The sequence below is a fragment of the Lycorma delicatula genome, chromosome 10 (genome assembly GCF_047948215.1).
Source record: "Lycorma delicatula isolate Av1 chromosome 10, ASM4794821v1, whole genome shotgun sequence".
Classification (NCBI taxonomy): Eukaryota; Metazoa; Arthropoda; class Insecta; order Hemiptera; family Fulgoridae; genus Lycorma; species Lycorma delicatula.
The window spans coordinates 75,085,103-75,106,141 of NC_134464.1; the positions used below are offsets into that span (position 1 = coordinate 75,085,103).

Consider the following 21,039-nt stretch of genomic DNA (forward strand, 5'->3'; position numbering starts at 1 on the left):
TACAGTTACGACAAAAATTCAGATAATATTATTAAAAAATATATAAAAGATATTATGAGAAAAATTTGGATTTTGCAGAAATATTAAAATGATAGAAGCAATGATACATAAATAGATAAAATGATACAAACAATGACAAAATGACTGAAGGAAGAAAGTAAGCTGCTTAATGCCCCCCTTCCAGTCGCATTTTATAAAACCAATAGCTGAGTCAACAGAGACTCAAAAAGGCCTTAACATCGAAAGAATTCACTACAACAAATAAATTATTGAAATAGGTTCGAAAGAGTATGCATTCGGTAAGTAATTAGTGCAGAATTTCTGGTTTTCGAGTGCTTTTGAAGTGAAAAATTTTCTAAATCAAAAGGCCATGCGGAAAATGCGTAAATTCATTGAATAATTATTGTTACATTGTGATGAAATAACATTTACCGTCACAGAAATGCAATATGATCTCGTGTGAAAATTGCCTTTTTTCTGTTAAGTCTCCAGCAATCACTGTCAGGTATTACTTCAGAGGATGAATAAGGATGATATGTATGAGTGTAAGTGAAGTGTAGTCTTAGATCGACCATTTCTGAGATGTGTGATTAATTGAAACCCAACCCCCAAAGTACAGTGGTATCCAAGATCTAGTATTCAAATCCGTATAAAAGTCTAGCCTTCACTAGAATTTGAACGTTGGCACTCTCGACTTCGAAATCAGCTGATTTGCGAAGACGCGTTCACCACTAGACCGACCCGGTGGGTTTTGTGAAGACTGCCTTCGGCATTATTTTGGTATGAAGGTAGGGAACCAGAATAAGTAATGGGTTCTATGTATATGTTGCAACTCTTGTTCAGTTATACTACGAGAATGGCTGAAAAATAAAAGACGATCTATAGCTTTTGCTGTGCCTATGGTTTGGCGGAAGCCTACAAACCATACAGATAACTGCTATTTCTGCTTGACTCCACCTACTAAGGCAGGATTGTCAATGAAGAAAAGAAGAACAATTCAATACCCTAATCTTCCATCTGCTATTCGACCTATTCCACATTCAGATAGTTTACCAGTTCCTACTCCACCCCAAAATTATGAGCTTGAAGTAGAAAATGAGGACAGTGTGGAAAAGGAAGAACCCAACCAGCCTTCCGCATTCCATGACTCTGATTTTGAGGAAATAGATGATAAACCGCACAGACTGAGTCAAGCGGAATTGAATGATCTCATTCGAGACCTTGATTTGTCAAAGGAGAAGACAGAACATCTAGGGTCAAGACTACAGCAATGGAATCTTCTCCAACGTGATGTCAGGGTCTCACAGTGCAGAGATCGTCTAGGTAAGCTTTCTTCTTTTTTTTTTGAGAAGAAGAATAACCTTGTTTGCTGTGACGTAATGGCTTGATGAAATGTTTGAATTTGAATCATGATCCAACTGATTGAAGGCTATTCATAGACTCTTTCAAGCTTAGTTTGAAAGCTGTATTACTTCACAACGGTAACCGTCTTCCTTCTATTCCTGTTCGTCATGCATTTTACATGAAGAAAACTTATACAAACATGGCAATCCTCCTAGACTCAATCAAAAATGCTGAACACAAGTGGAAAATCTGTGGCGATCTAAAAGTCATCGTTGTACTCTTAGAAATGCAACTGAGGTACACTAAATACTGCTACTTTTTATGTATGTTGGATAATAGAGATAGGAAATCGCATTATATTCAAGCAGACTAGCCTGCAAGAAATCTTAACCTCAGCGAGAAAAATGTCGTTGTCGAACCTTTCATGGACCTAAAAAGATGTTCTTCTTCCACCCCTTAAATATAAAGCTGAGATTAATGAAACATTTTATCAAAAGTATGAACCGAGAAGGACAGGCCTTTAAGTACTTAAGAGACAAATTTCCTTCATTAAGTGATGCAAAAGTTAAGGAAGGTATTTTTGTTGGGCCACAAATTCGACAACTTTTAAAGGATCCTGCGTTTGACCGAATTGTGGAAGGAAAAGAAAAGGAAGCTTGGGAAGACTTCCCATTCATGGATTTTTAGGCAACAAAAGAGATGAAAACTAAAGGTCACTTGGTGACAGTACTTCTGCAAAAATACCATCAACTCGGACACAAAATGTCCCTTAAAATTCATTTTCTCCACTCACACCTGGAGTGAGTGGAGAAAATTTTCCTCCTAGTTGTGGAGTTATCAGTGATGAGCACAGAGAAAGATTCAACCAAGATATTTCTGTAATGGAACAAAATATCAGGGCCGTTGGAATGAAGCAATGCTTGCGGATTACTGTTGGTCTGTATGTAGGAATGCTCCGAAACTCACTTACAGTAAGAGGAAAGTCAAAAAAGAACTATCCCATAAAGCCACCACATGATTCTCTTCAGACCCAACCAACTGCCAGATATTCTTCCGTCAATTAAGAACGCTTAGAATGTAACTGTCATTCAAAGAATGTCAAATGGACTTTTTATGTTGTTGGTACATGTAATTACAATATATCGTTTTCTCTTAAACCGTTAACATAAAATACTTCCACCTATCGAATATCACAGACACTAGACCTAATGAAAAATTTTCTTTGTCATATTTGTTTTTCTCAACCCAAAATTAGTAAGATTTGAAACGTGAAGTGAAGGAACATTCAAAAAAAGTTTTTGTTGGGCAGTGTAAGTATTAATATATCAATATATTTAAATTAAAAAAAAAAAAAAAGGAAATGAAGTTTTTATATATACATATATGTAATAATACCTATTAAATTACATATACACATTTTTAAAAGTAAATAAAATTTTATTTCACTAATAATTTCGGGTTTTTTTTTAATTGTAAAATTTTCTTTACAATCACGGGTTAATAGTTATTAAATCAATATATTTAAATTAAAAAAGTTAAAAAAAATTAACTAAAAAGGAAGGATATGAAGTCTAATTCGAACAGAGTGCCTTCCCTTGTAAGATTCAGATATTTCATTAATTAAAATTTTATTTGGCTATAACTCTGGAACCAATGAAAATAAGTACTACTTATGATACATCGTTGCAAAGCTCTCAGTGAGGGCTTATTTCTGCAGTTAAGAAAAAGTCCAAAATCCAAAAAAATTGGATTTCGGACTTTTTATGGAAACCTTTGGTCCAGTCGATTGCAACCAAAAGGGGGCCCAACTAAATGTTACAGCAGTCCTAAATCCAAAATTTCAACATTCTACGACTAATTTTTTTTAGTTATGCGAGATATATACGTACGTACGTACGTTCAGACGTCACGCCGAAACTAGTCAAAATGGTTTCAGGGATGATCAAAATGGATATTTCCGTTGAAATCTGAAAACCGAAATTTTTCGCGATTACAAGTACAAGGAAGTAAAAAAGAACTGTTATAAACGTCTATCGAAAAAACTGGAAATAAAACAATTTTCTTTCTTTCGGATACTACTTTGTATATAAGCTTGTTGCAGAAGAATAGATATCATTAAGAATACAGCTGAGTTCAACGGTTTTAATAGTGTGACCAATTAAAAAAATAATAGAGAAAAAAATTTTATCAAATATGACAAAACCTTAGTTTAAATATTAAATATGAAAATTCGAATAAAATTATAAAAATATAGTTAATTTTTCCCCCTTCATACAACACTGTAAAAAAATATTTTAAGAAATCACAACTTTAATTTTATCAAGGTTATATCTAAGGCAATAATCTTAATCTCGAGAACACCAAAGATAAAACTAAACCTGTTAAAAAACAGAAGTACATAAATTAATTTATAAATACAGTATTTATAATAAATTTGGTTCATTATAGATAAAAAAGACCATAGAAATCGCTTGTAACACATTACCCGAAAATGGGGTACAAAATTAGTTTATTACAGGCAAAATGTTTTTAAAATGTCCGTAATAAAAATGAATGAGATATTTAGGAAACTTACTTGTTACGTAACAATATAGGATTAATTCTTAACAGGTTTAACAATTTCTAAAAACATCTGATTTATTAAAAATCATTTTGTAAAAGAGATCTATCATTAAACTTCAAAATGTTATAATCTCCTCTAATTCTTTTTATCTATGACAGAGAATATATTTCTGATCAATTAATGAATCATGCTGTCTATTTTATTTGCCTTCCTCATAACAAATTTTATCTTATCCAAGGGCCGTATATCAGGTTGAGGTGAACTGGAAATATAAATTGTACGGACTGTTTTTAAGGTTGTTTAATTTTACACATTCGATTCGGATAGAAACGGGTCTTCTTACTTTTTACACGATTGCCCAAAAAAGAGTGTATGAAAGTATGTTCAGGATGTATGAATGTATGTATGTTTGTTTTTTCCACCGTAGCAGCTCAACGGTTGAACCTATTTAGATGTATGACCTCGCGTTGAAATCCTGGAATCCTTAGGTTACCGGGAATGTCAGGGGCTACATAAAAACAAATCTATATATATATATCACGCTATATAAAAAAGGATGATGCTTGGCTTTGGTTTTTGTATGTTTGTCTGATGTATGTGCTCACATTTTTATGTATATAATATAATATACAGAGTTATCATGAAAGAATGGTGCAGTTTCAGTAATTCATAGGAAGATTGTAGGGAAATTTCTAGATGTTATATTGGTATCCCTGAAAGCCTCCAACCCAAAAGTTTGTTTATCCGCAGCTGTAACCACAACGTCAGTTCTTGTATTGTTGTTGCGGTGAGTTTAGTGAGTTACTATGTTCTCGGATAAAGACAAAGCAAAGTGTGTTTTATTGATGGCTGAATTAAAATCCGTAATTTTAGTTCAACGTGCGTTTCGACGTGAATTCGGAAGAGATCTACCACACAAAAATAACATAACACGTTGGTTCAAACGATTCGAAGAAACTGGATCGGTTAAGAAACAGAAATCAACCGGCAGACCAAGTGTACCGGACGAAACGGTACATTTATACACAAAATTAGAAGTCCTGGGAAGTCCATCCCCCGTCGAAGCGTCGAATTAGGTATTCCATAATCAACAGTTCACTAAGTTTTACATAAAAAACTGAAATTACACGCTTATAAAATCCAGATACTGCAGGAATTGAATCCCGATGATGGTGTAAAACGTTACAATTTCGCTGTTGAAATGTCGGACAGAATAAGTGAAAACGAATCATTTTTAGATGATATAATTTTTACAGACGAAGCTACATTCCATGTGAATGGATGCGTTAACAGACACAATTCACGAATATGGGGCTCTGAAGACCCACACGCAATTATTGAGAAACAACGCGATTCGCCTAAAGTTAATGTTTGGTGTGGTGTGATGAAAAATCGTGTAATAGGGCCTTTCTTCTTTGCTGAAAAAACAATTAATGGAGTTATGTATCTTAACATGTTAACCGATTATTGCTTTCCTCAGCCGGATGAACTCGAAAACATTCATCGACTTCATTTCCAACAAGATGGTGCTCCCCCGCACTTCAATGCATCGGTCACGGACGCTTTGAACGAAAAATTTGGAGATCGATAGATAGGCCGGCAAGGACCCATACTTTGGCCTCCAAGGAGTCCAGACCTGACACCTTGCGATTTTTTCTTGTGGGGTACATAAAAAGCGTTGTTTATACACAAAAAATTCGCGACCTAAATTGCTTAAAAAACAGGATTAATGAAGCAATGACAACCGTTAACGAAGTAATGTTAACTAATGTTTGGAGAGAAGTTGAGTATCGTTTGGACATTTGTTGAGCGACTAAGGGCGCACATATTGAAATTTATTAATTATGTAAAAAAATGTTTGAGACGACAAATTTGAAAAATAAAAAACATAAACTGTAAGTAATTCTGTTTTAATTTAAACCATGTTCAAAATCGCACCATTCTTTTATGATAATCCTGTATTATTTTATATAATAATATGGTAAAATATTCGTGTTGTATTTTTTTTCTGAGGTATTGTTTATTTTTTAATGAATTACCATGATTTTTTAACAATCAAAATGGTCGATCCAAACCAACATAGAGCGGCCATCATAAATCAACCTTACACAGTTTTCATCGTACAGTGAGTGTACAAACGCTAAAAATAGAGACCTATAAGGAGCAATGCCGTTAGATCATCCTCGGTCCTTGTACCATTGCAGTTACAGCGAATATTGAAAAAGGATTGTACCGGGGCAAATGATGTGTTTAAGCGACACTACCCTTATTATATTTCCAAAAGATCTATGATGTAGAACGGATCGCAGTCCTACCTTCCATAATGCAGTAAAATTATAAATAAACACGACAAGATACATAACCGCCACTTTTATAAGAAGGATAAATCCTTTTTAGAAGGAAATAAAATCAAAGTCTGCAGTTTATTGGACAGATTTTCATTCTCGAGATACTTAAGTTCCGATACGTTTCGAAATGACCGTAGATTTAAATAATTTTATTTGTGAATGGTTTTTTAGCGCTTTCTTGTTTTCTACTTTATAGAAATATTTTGAAGTAAAATACGGTTAATCTTTTAAAACTCGTTAAAAATAATTAATTATTATGTTTTTATTATTATTATCTATAAATTTTATTTATTTATTACGTACAACGTATTAAATCTTAACGTAATTACATAAAATATATAATTCTAGAGCAGAGGAACACCCTCTCAGTTAAAATCACTTGACATAAGAATTTTTAAAGTGGCTTGAAGATGTAACGCCAAGACCACGTGATGAAGAGAGGAAGAGATTAAAGCAACATAAAATCCCACCCCATCGTCATATTTTACACCACTCCAATTAACACTTCAATCTGTCATTCGTCGCTTACAAAATTGAATTATCTCATCGTATTTTACCCATCGTGTTTCGTCGTTGAATTTTAGTTTCAACATTGACGCTCGCTTGAAATATATAATCGGTTTCATCATTCTACCGTACCGCATCACACTCGCTTCTTGTTCATCGTCATGGTAAAGGATCTTTACAAATTTCCTTCTATCCATTTTCCTTCCTGCCTTCCGACTTTAAATAAGACCTTCTTGACTGTAAAATTATCATCGCTTACCAGATGCAATAAATGTACCGTATAATTTCACATATCAATTTATCATATTACATTTCAATGTAATTACTGTAATATAACTTGACTTTGATTGAAAATATTTAATTTTATCGTAGAAAAATATCAATAAATTTAGTACACTACAATTTAAATTATGCTAATGAAAATAAATTGGATTATTTAAATCATTAATATGCAAAACTTATTATGTACAGAATGATTCAGGAGGAAAGGGAAATAATTTGAGAAGTGATTCTAGAGCTTGAAATAAGGGAAAAACTTCATACAAACATCGTAAACGTTTTGTTATCGAGTTACACCTAGCGATAAAGTTCCCTCGTCCAAATAAGGTCTTAACTTTATATCACAAAGTTATTGTACTTGTCACCGAATTTTTCTGTTTTACTTTGGCTATTTTGAAAACTACGGGTAATAAAATTTTGGAACCTATTTTATTCGATTTTTCAGGTCGAAAAACATAAGAAAACATTAAGTTTTCCCTTATGTAATATAACGCCTTCAAAATTTCAGTATGACCTCATTTCATCGGTGGAACTGAAATCCGTGCGAAATTTTTCGCTAGCCATGAGTTAATAACAAAGCGAATATATTTGTTTGAATTTTTTTCTTATATCTATTGTTAAAATAAGTTTCCAAATTATTTCCATCCCCGCCTGGATCACTCTGTACATATTTATTAATTCAAAATTAATATGCAGTACAGTATCATTCAATACGCGCTTACTAAAAGAAAATATATTTTTTCTATGTAATCTCGAAGCTTTTTTTATCATATTAGCTAAAGTTTGAACAGAACCGCAATTTTCAGTTCGCTGTATAATAAGAATTCTATAATTTAGCATAAATTACCTAGAAAATAACTAGGAATTTATGGAAAAACCTGTACATCCCTTTCAGGTTAAAAGGTAATCCTTTAAGGAGGTTCTATTTTTTATCATTTGAAGAGACCAACTCTGGAAGTATCTATACACTATGAGTTAATTACAGAAAAGATAAATTTTGAATTTGTAACTTTTTTTTTATTCTTTTTTTAAACTCCCCCAAGACGACCAGCCCACGCTAAAAAGCTTAACATAGTCGCCTCAGGGTGTCGTTACAGCGCAGTCTACCCTCCCTAGCTTGTCCGTACTCGAACATCCCATCGTGGTCTCCTGAGCCTCCTTGAAAACATACTAATCACTTCTTCCGGTGATCAGAATGTTTCTTTACAAGGGAGATACCCTTCCTGACCATACATATCCTACCTGATCCAGACACGCATTTCGCATGCCCTTCACAGTTACGCGTCCCCCCCCCCCCGTACATACCTCGAGGGTCCCCTATGTCATCATTGGGGAGCTCCGACCCACCCACTCTTGCGCGTGAGTAGGCCCGAACACCCTAGGCATAGAGGCTGCGTCCCTGGCCCTACACGGAGACCACGTTTGGTTTTTTTTCTAATTTCTTTAATACATTTTTTGTATCCCCTTCATTATTCCCAATAACCGTACCCCAGCCCCCAGTCTATAGGACATCCATCTTGCCTTAGCGCTTGGCTGTTATAATACGTCCGACTCCCTGGCGGCAGCCACTCAATATCCCTATATATATATGCAAACAACTTAAACCTACGGAATTATACATATGATTTCCAATACGATACTCCGTGACTCACCCTTACGTATTTGGCTTACTTGATTAAAACCTTAACCTACACAATAACTATAATAATGATTGCACCGTCTACAGCAGCATGGCGCATAATATATCTCGCCCATACCCAACTGGTGCCATACATGATCCAGGTACATAAAACATTAATACTACATACGCTGAATAATACACAATGAATTTTTAGCTTAGCAGCTGATTATGCTACTGATTGGATTACAATATTGTTCAACTACAATCAATTATATTTTATGAAGAAAAATATGAAGGATTTGAAGTATTATGGAGTAAGTGATCTCTTATCGCATATATTTCTGGAAATTACTACATTTCCATTACGAAAATCTAAAATATAATAGGAAATGATTTATTTACGATAGAAATAATTTTAAAAAAACGTTTGAAAATAAGATTTTAAAAAACTATTTCATTTTTAATCCGTTGCATATATTTGAAATAATAAATAATCCGCGACTGTAAATTGGAAAAACCATTCCCAAAAAAATCCAGTGTTACACGTCAAGCTTATTATGGAAGATAAGGAGTGATTTTTTAAGACTGCATATTCTTATTAAAATACTAAAATATGCAGCACTACAAAAATATTTTTACTCTATTCTCTATAGATATCAAAGGATAATGAACATCAATACTCTCAAAGAAAGTAACCATAACAGTTCCTGATTTAGTTCAGGTGCTTCACGTATATCACAATTAAAATAAATCCTAGGATATATATATATATAGTTTAAAGTAATAAATCAATGTACTCTCGGAAAAAAGGGAACTATTTGCACTGCCGTCACTCAATAAGATAAAAAATTTACAGAGTTATTCACGAAGTGTTACCGACGATTTCTTAGTTCATCTACCTGAAAATAATAAAAAAAGTTCACATAAACGTGGATCCGGAAAAGCTCTGTTAGCGAGTTACGGCTAACGAAAGATTTCACCCGACTCCTGGGCAAAGAGTGAAATAAAATTATACTGAAATTATAGAAACCCAAATTAAGTTGTAATCTTGATGGTTTCATATCGGTTCTGACCTGATAAATTGAATAAAACCGTTTCAGAGCCATATTTCCAGTAGTTGTCATAATATTCGATATAAAACAAAAAAGCTGACAACATAGTAGTAGGACTTTCCTGTCATGCGGCTTTTTTCTGATGCACGGCTTACACTCACAACTTAATTTAAAATACTTATCATTTTATTTTAATAAAATATTTTTTTAATTAATTCAATGATTCTAGCTTAAGCGCATGCGCATACCGTATTTTACTAGCGCGGGTGTAGCAGTAATAGCGGCCACTTTAGATACTTTTTTACACTTTAAATACTAATCATTTATTTAATTCTAATCATTCTTTAATTTACATTATCTTTAATTTAATCATTTCTTATCATTTAATTTTTTTTTTTTTTTTTTTCTCACCTATGACGTTACAATATAGCAATCCAGAGCCTAAACAGATTAACCCACCGGGTTGGTCTAGTGGTGAACGCGTCTTCCCAAATCAGCTGATTTGGAAGCCGAGAGTTCCAGCGTTCAAGTCCTAGTAAAGCCAGTTATTTTTACATGGATTTGAATGCTAGATCGTGGATACCGGTGTTCTTTGGTGGTTGGGTTTTCAATTAACCACACATCTCAGGATTGGTCGAACTGAGAATGTACAAGACCACACTTCATTTACACTCATACATATCATCCTCATTCATCCTCTGAAGTATTATCTAAAAACGGTAGTTACCGGAGGCTAAACAGGAAAAAGAAAGAAAAGATCCTAAACAGAAAAAAGGAAAGAAAGACGACTACAGTAGCTGTACATCAGTGCTACATTAGTGCTCCTTGTGGTGAGAGGGGTTACTAATGACACTATACCGAAATCTCAAGATACTGAGGGTAAACTTGCTCTACAGCCTCATCGTCTTGACCTTATAAACTGAAATTTTAATGGCATCAATGCCCCATATATAGAAGTAATTTGACCAGTTATGGTCAAAATCGGTCGAATAGTTCTGAAAATATAAGATGATTTAGGGTGCGACACAAAACAACACATGTACATACGAACATCCGGAAAATTTCCATCATGTTTTTTTTTGGGGGGGTTCCTTAGATGTCAAAATGTAAAGATCCGGTGAAAACCGCATATGCCCAAATTGAACCGATTACAATATTTTCCCTTCTGAAGCTATAGTGCTAGACGGGAATGTAAAAGTTTATTATCTAAAAACACGTTTTTTAAGTTTGTAATACAAACATTTTTTTAAATGTCTAATAAATGCACAAAATTTATTAACAAAACTTTTAGAGAATTTAATTCAGAAAATTCATTTAAAATAGTCCTATACAAAGAGAATTTGAGAAAGGTACATAAAAATTAGCCCTGGTTTTTTTTTTTATTTTACTTAATTTTTTTATTTTTGTTTTTATCTTTAATACAACACTATTTTTTGTATCATTGCACTTAGTAGGAAATCAAACATGCTTTGTAATCCCTTCGTTTTCATACGGTAATTGTTAGTAATAAAATCAAATTTCTTCAACTTTTATTTATTTTTAACTGGATTATTTTACATCAATTTTTTCAGAATTAAGTTTTCTACAAGTTTAAATATAAATTTTACGAATTTATTAGTCATTTAACAAATTTTCTATACTACAAACGTAAAAAAAACCCTGTTTTTAGACAATTTTTTTCTGTTTTACCGTCATATATTATGAAAATTACTGAAAATATGGTTCTGGAAACTCTTTTATTCAATTTTTCAGGTCAAAAAACAAGTTTATCTCTTAATTTAGGTTCCTAGAATTTCAGTATGGTTTTATTTCACTCTTTGCCCAGAAATCAGAGCGAAATATTTCCCTAGCCGTAACTCGTTAACAGAGCGGTCGGCGGACCCATTTTTGTTTGTACGAACCATTTTCATTATTAGAATAAGCTTAGAAAGTGCCGACAACTCTCGGTGAATCACTTTGTATAGTTAATGAAGTGTTAGGACGTAATTTGTATATGAATTACTTCATAAATCGAAACTGTATGTTAGTGACGAATAATTTCAATCGATCTTGACACGAAATAATAGCCACACTGTGAAACAGAATAATCATTCTGAAAAATATCATGCATTTCTTCACAGTTATATATGTAACGTTAAGAAAAACGTAATTTCTATTGATTTATTTGCAGTTAGTTGAGTTTATAAATACATTATAGTACGCCAATCAGTTGATATAAGTTTAAAACGTTAATTGATGTGGTTGATTTGAATACAATCCATTAGAAATAAACAATACAACTCGTCTATCATTATTGTAGAATATAACTGTATAATATTAATTTTTGTTATAGATGGAGGCGATTGTACGCTCAATGGGTGTATTATTAATGCTTCAAGCGATCATTATAATATTATCTATATTCCTGTTACGATATCATAAAGAAGTAGATGCAGTTTATCCTGATATAGATAAAGTAACAGCAACAAAGATTTTAATAAGTAAATATCCTGGTAAGTAAATAATATTATAATAGATAATAATTTTAAGGTAAGAGTTTTTTGAAGTAAAAAAGAATTTTCATTAAAAATTTTCGGAATCTTGCACATCTGTCAGAAAATGATATGTAAGATTCAATTAACCGATAAATACAGTATACATTTCATTAACAGTTTAGACATCCGTTGCTGTACCCTGGAATTATGGAAGTGTAATAAAAATTTTTAATTATTACTTTGTATTTTTATTTCATTATTTTATAAAAACGGATATTACAATAACTGGAATAGTTTATAAAAGGTGTTGAAAAATGACCTACCCCCACCATCAATCCAATACTGCACACGTTTCAATTTGTTTTCAAATACTTCAACCAGCTTATGTACTGGAATATCTCGTATGTATGCCGTTATTGCGGTTTATATTTCGTCAATCGTGCGTGATCTTTCACGATGCTTGTTTCACTACTCCCCATAGAAAGTAATCTGAAGGAGTCAGATCGGGCGATCATGCAGGCCACAAACCCCCCCGAAATGATTCGTTCACCGAAGACATTTCGTAAAATATCTTGACCTGTTAGCTGTGTACGCTGTGGTTCCATATTGTTGGAACAAACCGTGATTGATTTCCACTTCTGTTAACTAATGAAGTTTATTGAAACAGCACAATAACGATCACTATTAACTGTATTTTCAAAAAAATATTGGACCCGCTACGCGCGTTCCACTCACACAGACCCGTACTCCAATTTTCGCTTCGTGTAAAGATTGTTCGTCTAATTCACTGGGGTTAGTTGTCGACCGCAATCGCGTATTTTGTGAGTTAATATACCCTCTCAAATAAAACCGCGATTTATCTATAAAAAATATAATAATGTCGAGGATACCTACGAAATTTTGATCAATAAAATGTTTAAACCGTTGACAGTAATTTAGTATTTTGACATGATCTGTAGGTTTTAGTTCTTGAACACAGATTACTTTGTAGGAGAAAAGTTTCAGTTCTTTTCTTACAGCTTTATGTGCGGTAGCATGTCCGATATTTTGCTGCTGTGCTAACACAGCACCAAAAAACCAATAGAACCAATTAAAACTTAGAAAATTGTTGGCATTGTTTTTCCAGTTTATTTTTTTTTTTTTTAGTCAATTCCTACATTGACTTAGTTGGTCTTCCGGTCATTATCCAAAATATCAAATAGCTACTTGTACGTTTAGTTTACGTATTCTTTCACTTTGATCAGCGTCTTTAACAAAACCTGTTGCCTTAAATTTTTCGATAAGAGTTTGAACTTATTACTGTGAGGAACAGAAAAATTTGGAAACTTTTCAGAAAAGTTTGTGTTTCATTAAATCAGTATAATTATCACCTTAACGAAAGACGTGTTCAACGAGAAAAATGCTTTCGTCTACTGAAAGAACCATTACGTTTCTCGCAACTATTGAGTCCGATAAACGAATTGAAGCACATTTAATCATAACTCAACAACTGACGTCTTGGTTTATTACTGAACAACGCCCAACGAACCACGGCAACCAACCTAACGCTGAAAGAACAGAATGCACCAGATAATTATAAAGTATACTGTACAACGACTTTAAAACCAATCGTGAGAAATAATTTTAATTATTAAAAACACTAAAATAATCTTGTTCTTAAATGTATATGCCCATCGGACTGGTTTAGTGGTTAACTCGTTGTCGCAAATCAGTTGTTTAACAGCAGATTTTCGAAGTCGAAGGTTCAAATCCAAGTAAAAGTTAGTTACTTTTATACGGATTTGAATATTAGACATTGAATACGGATACCAGTATATTTTTGTCGTTGGAGTTAAATTACCCATACATTTCAGGAATCATTTGTACAAAACTACACCTCATTTACTTGTCATATATATCATCCTCATCTCATTGAGCTGTGGGTAGAGAGTACTTTATTTAGTTGAACAGATTGCAACGAACACATTAGGAAAAAATTTAAAAAAATGTATGTAATTAACAATTTTTTAACGAAATTATGAACGTTTAAATCAAAATACCGGGAAAAAGGCAGAAAACCAGAAAATTTAATTTTAATTATTTTTTATGATTCAGACAGGTTTACATGAACCAAAATTACTTTGAAACAAAATTAAAATGTCGAATAATTTTCCGCCTTGGTTTAATACCTCGGTTGGGTTTAAATTATTCTAAGTATAATTTTATTCACTTGTTCATTAAAATAAATAAAAATCTATGTTTTAATTGCATACCAAATTATTTTTATTATAATATTCAAACTTATGCTTCAAATATGTAACTTTGTTATAAATTAATAATATATGACTGTTAAATACATGTTGAGTCTCTGATAGCTGATACTAGACTGACCTTTCTAGTGGGAACCAGCGTAAAGTAAAGCTTTGCTTTTAGCGTAGATGGAGCCGAGTGAGACACCAGGAGCTGTGTGCAGGTGTCCGAAGGACTTTTAAAAATTAAAAGTCCTTCTTTAAAATACAATTTAAAATTCCTCATTTAAATAACCCAGCGTCTTAACTTAACTTCCCGCCAAAAGTCATGTGATTTTTTTTAGTTTAACAATGTAAATGATGTTACTATATTTTTAGGTTTTTCTATTAAATATTCAGAATTCATATAACAGTTATTAAAAGTAATATTATTATCTTTCGGCCAATGGAAAGAAGATTGTGATAGTCATTGAAGACATGCCACCAAAGTGACACGCAAACATTCCACTTAGGCAAAAAACCGAATGAGGAAGCAGACAAGTTGGCTAAACAAGCTGTTGAATCTCACGAACATTCTCTGTAATTGAAAATTTTGTCGACCTTTAAAAAAGCTCAAAAGCTATTCAAAAAGAAAGTAGTCGATAGCTGGAACAAAAAATGGCAACAAATAAAACCTCAAAAACTCCATCAAATATGGAAAAATACTTATGAAGAAAATTCTGCATGCTCGTTTCCCAACCACGCACATTCATATTGAAAAAAGAGCGAAATCTACGTGAATATTCCCCAGAATTATCTATTTGTATAAGCCAGGATGTACTACCAAAGAATAAAACACAAGATACCTCAAGATCTAAAAGAAAAGTGCTTAAATAAGGTGGTGATAAATTGTGAAAAAATTCTTAATTACCAACACGACCTCGATTTTCAGCATTATAAATATAAGTTTAAATTATAAGTAACAAGTTATAATTAGACATATGTCTTCTAAATCTGGGTTAAACCCCTGGAACTTATTGCTACAAGCAACATTCTGCAATTTAATATCATACACATGTGACGCACTAGGTGTCGCTAATAACAAATAAGGTTTATGTGTCTTAAATAAATTTTTTAAAAATTAAGTTTTCAAAGCTGAAAAGAACAAAATATAAGATATTATAAAATAAATTATTTTCATCGAATAGTTCGTAAGATCTCTTCACAAATAAGGTTTTTGTTTTGTAATGCTCTATTATATAAAAACTGTTGTTTTATATACTCAACATATATAAAACTTATATTCTATATTTTATAAATTAATTTATGTTATTGTATTTATTTATAAAGTGTTTCAGGATGTACACGTAATGATATTCATCGGTTTTGGATTTCTGATGACATTTCTAAGAAAATATGGGTTTAGTTCAGTTGGTTTTACATTTTTATTAACGTCAGTCATGATACAGTGGTCAATATTATGTCAAGGAGTTTTCAAAATAAATAAATCGGATCATAAAATACCTGTAGATTTAATGAGGTAAGTTTCGTTAGCATCATTATATAAAAAAATAATTAAATATTAAAAAATATTTATTATAATTAATTAAAAATGATTTGGCTAGTGTGACTACTTAAACTGATGTTTTACCTAAAAAAGAAAAAAAATCAATTACTCTTTGAAAACGTTGTTCCTTTAGGAAACGGCATATAAAAAATGTAGTTCTTAAAACAATTTTTCTATATTGGATTTATTTATGTTTAGAAATGTTTACGTACTCCTTTGTTATCACAAAAAATATAAAACAACTAGCTAGCAATGATCTTGTTAAAGTTTCCATGCATTTAATTAAAGCTTAAAACTATACCTCTCCTTAGTAATTAAACGAAAAACTAACATTGATTTTTTTTAACCTTAACCATAACACTTATTTCCTTTTATAGAAAAAGAATCAAAATTATTAAAAAAAAAAAAACTTTAAAAAATTATTTAATAATCTGACTAAAACAAAATGCTGCAGAACTTAAAAAATAATAATACTATTAGAACTACATCAAATTTTGAATTTTAGAAATCAACCCCAAATTTAAAACAAAAACTGCCAACTTACAATAATTTTTCAATGATTTCAAATACAGGTTTTTTAGTACTGTGTTTTTTTACCCCTTTTTTATAATACAGAATGATTAAGGAATAAAGGAAAATAATTTGTTAGAACTGAATCTAGAGTTTGAATTAAGGAAAATAGTTCATACAAACATATGTTTATCGAAAATCGCTTAGTTATCGAGTTACGGCAACCAGAATCCAGTTTCCCCCGGATTTCAATTCTCTCGGTGAATTGAAGTCATACTAAAATTATTAAGGCGTTTTATTATCGACAAACTTGACCTGAAATATTGAGTAAAACAGGTCCCAGAACTGTACTTCCCGTACTTTTCATGATATTCAACTAATAAAATTCGTTAACGAAAAACCTTTTTTTAGGTAAAACTCATAAATCATTTTTATTTATTAAAACTTGTACAGAATTTAATTCCGAGAAGATTAATGTAATAAAATTTATGAAAAAAATAAATTAACTTTTTGTAAAATCTAAAAACAGCTTAAATTTATACCTTTAAAAAATTAGGTAGGCAACACTAACTGTAGTGCCTCGTGCATGGACAGTGTAGTGCCTGTGCGTCGAAATTAATTTGAATGCTACTTATTGTCGTCATATTGTGCTTAAAGCGTGTTAATAATAAACGTTAGGCGATTTAGTTGTTTTTGACATCATTTTGATTATATTTAAATATTTTTGAGAATCAAGTTATGCACTGTTTTTGTGTTTATGTACTCTAAACTATACCTACAGTTTTCAAATTGAATCTGAATTTAAGAAGGAGAAATTCTGTTTTATTTTAAAAAATGATGCGTCTCTTCACTGAAGTAGAATATGCTTCTTTTTTTTCTTTTTTTTTCTCAGCTCCCCTGGGCCGGACCGACTTGATATTACGCCGCCCAGGGGAGTGTCTTTAAACTCAAATAGGCCTCCCCACCTACCGGCTATATACTGGCAAGGCAGGTCGGCCTACCGGTTAGCTCTTTTTGAGAGTTCTTTATCAATATTGCCCCCTTGGGGACCCAAAAGGGCAATATTAATACACCACATTATTACACCACGCCAGACCCAGTTCGCCGCGACGCGGCGCCGGGTCCCTTCAGTATTCAGTGTGCTGTTGCCTGACTGTTACCCGTGGAGTCCTTGGTGGCTCATCAGTGCCAATACACCGCAGCATGCTGGACCTCACCAGCAAGGCTGTCCACCCAGTCCTATTCTAGCCAACACCTTGTCTTCTCTCATCGGAGAATTTCTGTAGAACAACTTGTCTAACAAAACTAGCAAAATTATTCCAGTTTGACTCGCTTCTTAGCATGTAGTCTATTGTTGTCTCTGGAGTTATACCTGTGAGTGCCTTACTATGTCTAAGTGTGTCCCACCTATTGCACTCAAAAAAGGTGTGCTCAGCATCATCTATCTCGTTGCAGTAGTTGCAAATTGGCTCTTCTCTCTTGCCTATTTTGTCCAGGTAGTTATTGAAGGAACCATGTCCTGTAAAAAAACTGCGATAGGTGATGATCAACCTCACCAAATCTTCTCGACAACCATGGCTTGATGTTGGGGATGAGGGTTCTCGTCCATCGACCCACAGCTTCCTGCGACCATCTTTCCTGCCAGATATTATAAACGGCATCCCTGACCTCTTGTTCTGGCTTGCCTTGTGCCCTCTCCACCCTCTTTTTTGCGATTAGGTCAATAGGAGGTGTACCCGATAACACGCACAGGGCGGCATAGGACACTGTCCTGTATGCGGACACAACACCTAGGAGCACACACCTGTGCGTCCTCGCCAGTCTCTCTTTGTTGCGTCTGATGGCGATAGAGCGCCACCAGGCCGGAACGGCATACATAAGCGAAGACACGACGGTGGTCGCCAGTAAACGGCGCTTTGAGGCCCGAGGGGCATTCTGCGATGACATAATGATGTTTAGACTTTTTATCATCCTTTCTGCCTTGTTGCATACATTGACTATGTGCTCGGTGTATCTACCGTTTTTCTGGAGGATAACTCCTAAGTACTTGATGTTATTCGCTTCTTCTATAGCATGACCGTTGATGGAAATATTGAACGGTTCTAACACTCTTCTACCCGTAAAGGCAATACACCGGCATTTTTCCGTAGACAGTTGCAGACCCCTGGACCTCAACCACTCCTGTATAGTGTCGATGGCCGCATACACCCTCTCCCGCACCTACAAGACCGTCCTTCCCTCTACGAGGACTGCAAGGTCATCTGCATAAGCCAGGACCTGGACGCCGACAGGAAACTCCTTCTGAAGGAGTTCATCTATAATCACCAGCCACAACAACGGCCCCAGAACAGAGCCCTGCGGAACTCCACCGTGTATTTGAAAATGTAGTTTCTTCCTGTGCAGTAGAATATGCTGATATGATTTATGTATACGGCTTTTGCGATGGAAATTCTCCAGCTGCGGTGTAAGATAACGTAGGTATCCTGGAAGAGTAGTTCCAAATCGTAAAGTATTTTGTAGAATTTTTAATAATTTTTGGGAAAATAGTACACTTCCCAGCACTCATGTTTCACGTGAACGACAACCGGTACATGATGATAAAAAGGAAAACATTCTTCAGGTGATACAGTTTAGTCCTACAACGATCACGCGAAGAATTTTTACACGACTCAATATTCCACAAAATTTACTTCGGAAGACATTACATGCTAACAGACTACGTCCTTATCATGTACAAAAAGTTCCAACACCTCCAGATTGGTGAACATGCCAGACGATTGCAGTTTTGTAAATCAGTTAAGAATAACTACCGCTCAATTCCGTTCATGCTATTTTCAGACGATGTTATGAAAATAAGTACTTTTGCCCGAAATGGCATAAACAACACACGGAATTCACTTCTGTGATCTTAAGAAAACCCACATTCAAATTTTCAGTAACGATTTTCGGCGAACGTTTGATGTGGCATGAAAGACAACCATGAAAGACGTTTAAAATGTGGAATTTTTAAACAATGAATTTCTTATAGTGCTTGAAAATTTTTCACTGGCGAAACGAATTTAAATGTACTATCAACTTGATGGAGCACCAACACATTTCACAAATAAAGTAAGACAATTCTTAGATGAAAAAATTTACTGGTAAATGGATTGGACGTAGGGGACAGATAACTGGCCCCCTAGATCACCGAACTTACACCCTTCGATTACCGTTTATGAGGCTAGATGAAATGCAAGGTATACAATCAAAACGTAGACACGTGATGAACTGATCGCTTGTATTCTCAGTGGAATTGCATTCAACAAGAAACCCCAAGATATCATTAGAAAAGCGACAGAAAATATAAGGAAACGAAGTGAAAAGTGCATCGATGTCAATGGGAGAATTTTCGGGAATTTATTGTAAATTAATCAAGTATAAAACATACCGAGTACTTTTTTAAATTTAATTAAAAGAATTTTAAATTTTTAGCCCAAAATTCAATTTTTTTGAATTTAGGCTTTTTTAGAAACTTTTGGTTCAGTGTATTGCAATCAAAAGGGGAGGTACACAACTAGTTGTTACAACAGTCGTAAATCCAAAATTTCAACATTCTACGGCTAGAAGGAAAAAATTGTGCAGGCAGGCAACGTTTAGAATATGTAAAACAAATTGTTGGGGATGTAGGATGTAGGGGGTATACTGAAATGAAATGACTAGCACTAGATAGGGAATCTTGGAGAACTGCATCAAACCAGTCAAACGACTGAAGACAAAAAAAATCGTTTTTGAGTTATGCGAAATACAGAGGTACGTTCAGACATCACACCGAAACTAGTAAAAATGGATTCAGGGATGGTCAAAATGAATATTTCCGTTGAAATGTTAAAACCGAAATTTTTTGTAAGTATAAGGAAGTAAAAAATTAGTAATTTTACTTAATTATATTTTTGTTGCCATGATCGACAGAAATATAATGAAATAAGGATTAATACATTTACATAATATATATATATATATATATACATATACATCGTTTGTATCAAGAAGCATGATACTTCTATACTTATTTTTATAAAAAATCTCAAAAAAGTTATGTCAACAATAGTTTTTATTTTAACAAGATGTAAAAAATAATGTAACACAATAAGTATAGTATAATAAATATTAATGTAAACAACTAAACGTACTGTTTATAGTATAAAATACAATTTATTATGCAGTTGTTAGTTTATTTTTTCCGCTACATGGTAGCGCTCAACAACGGCTGCTCGCAGCCGCCCGGCGCACCACGTGGTCCGCTTTGCGCCAGCTAGAATTAAAATTTGAGCACGTACAACAAATAAACCAACGCATCATGTGTCTTTATTGGAGGGATTTTTAAATGGTTTATTAATATATACTAAAAAATAAGCGGGCCTACGGCCCGACGAGAAAATGTTACATGGTTTATATTTCATTACACATGATTCTGCTGTTAAATGTTTTTGCCAACTGTAATTAAAAACGTCCATGAATTTAGCGTACTAAAAACAACAATAAAAAACCTTTACAACGAAAAGCTTCAAAATTCTAAACATTTTTAGCT

General features: G+C 33.4%; 1 protein-coding gene across 2 annotated transcripts in view; it reads left to right on the forward strand.

The window, feature by feature from the left end:
• Rh50 (Rhesus blood group-associated glycoprotein Rh50) overlaps window positions 1-21,039 on the forward strand; it is a 223,932-nt gene that overhangs the window by 145,624 nt on the left and 57,269 nt on the right. For both annotated transcript variants that reach the window (XM_075376958.1, XM_075376957.1), the window contains exons 2-3: window positions 12,047-12,206; window positions 15,746-15,935. In XM_075376958.1, the coding sequence (XP_075233073.1) occupies window positions 12,047-12,206; window positions 15,746-15,935 (350 nt within the window). The remainder of the gene's footprint in view (window positions 1-12,046; window positions 12,207-15,745; window positions 15,936-21,039) is intronic.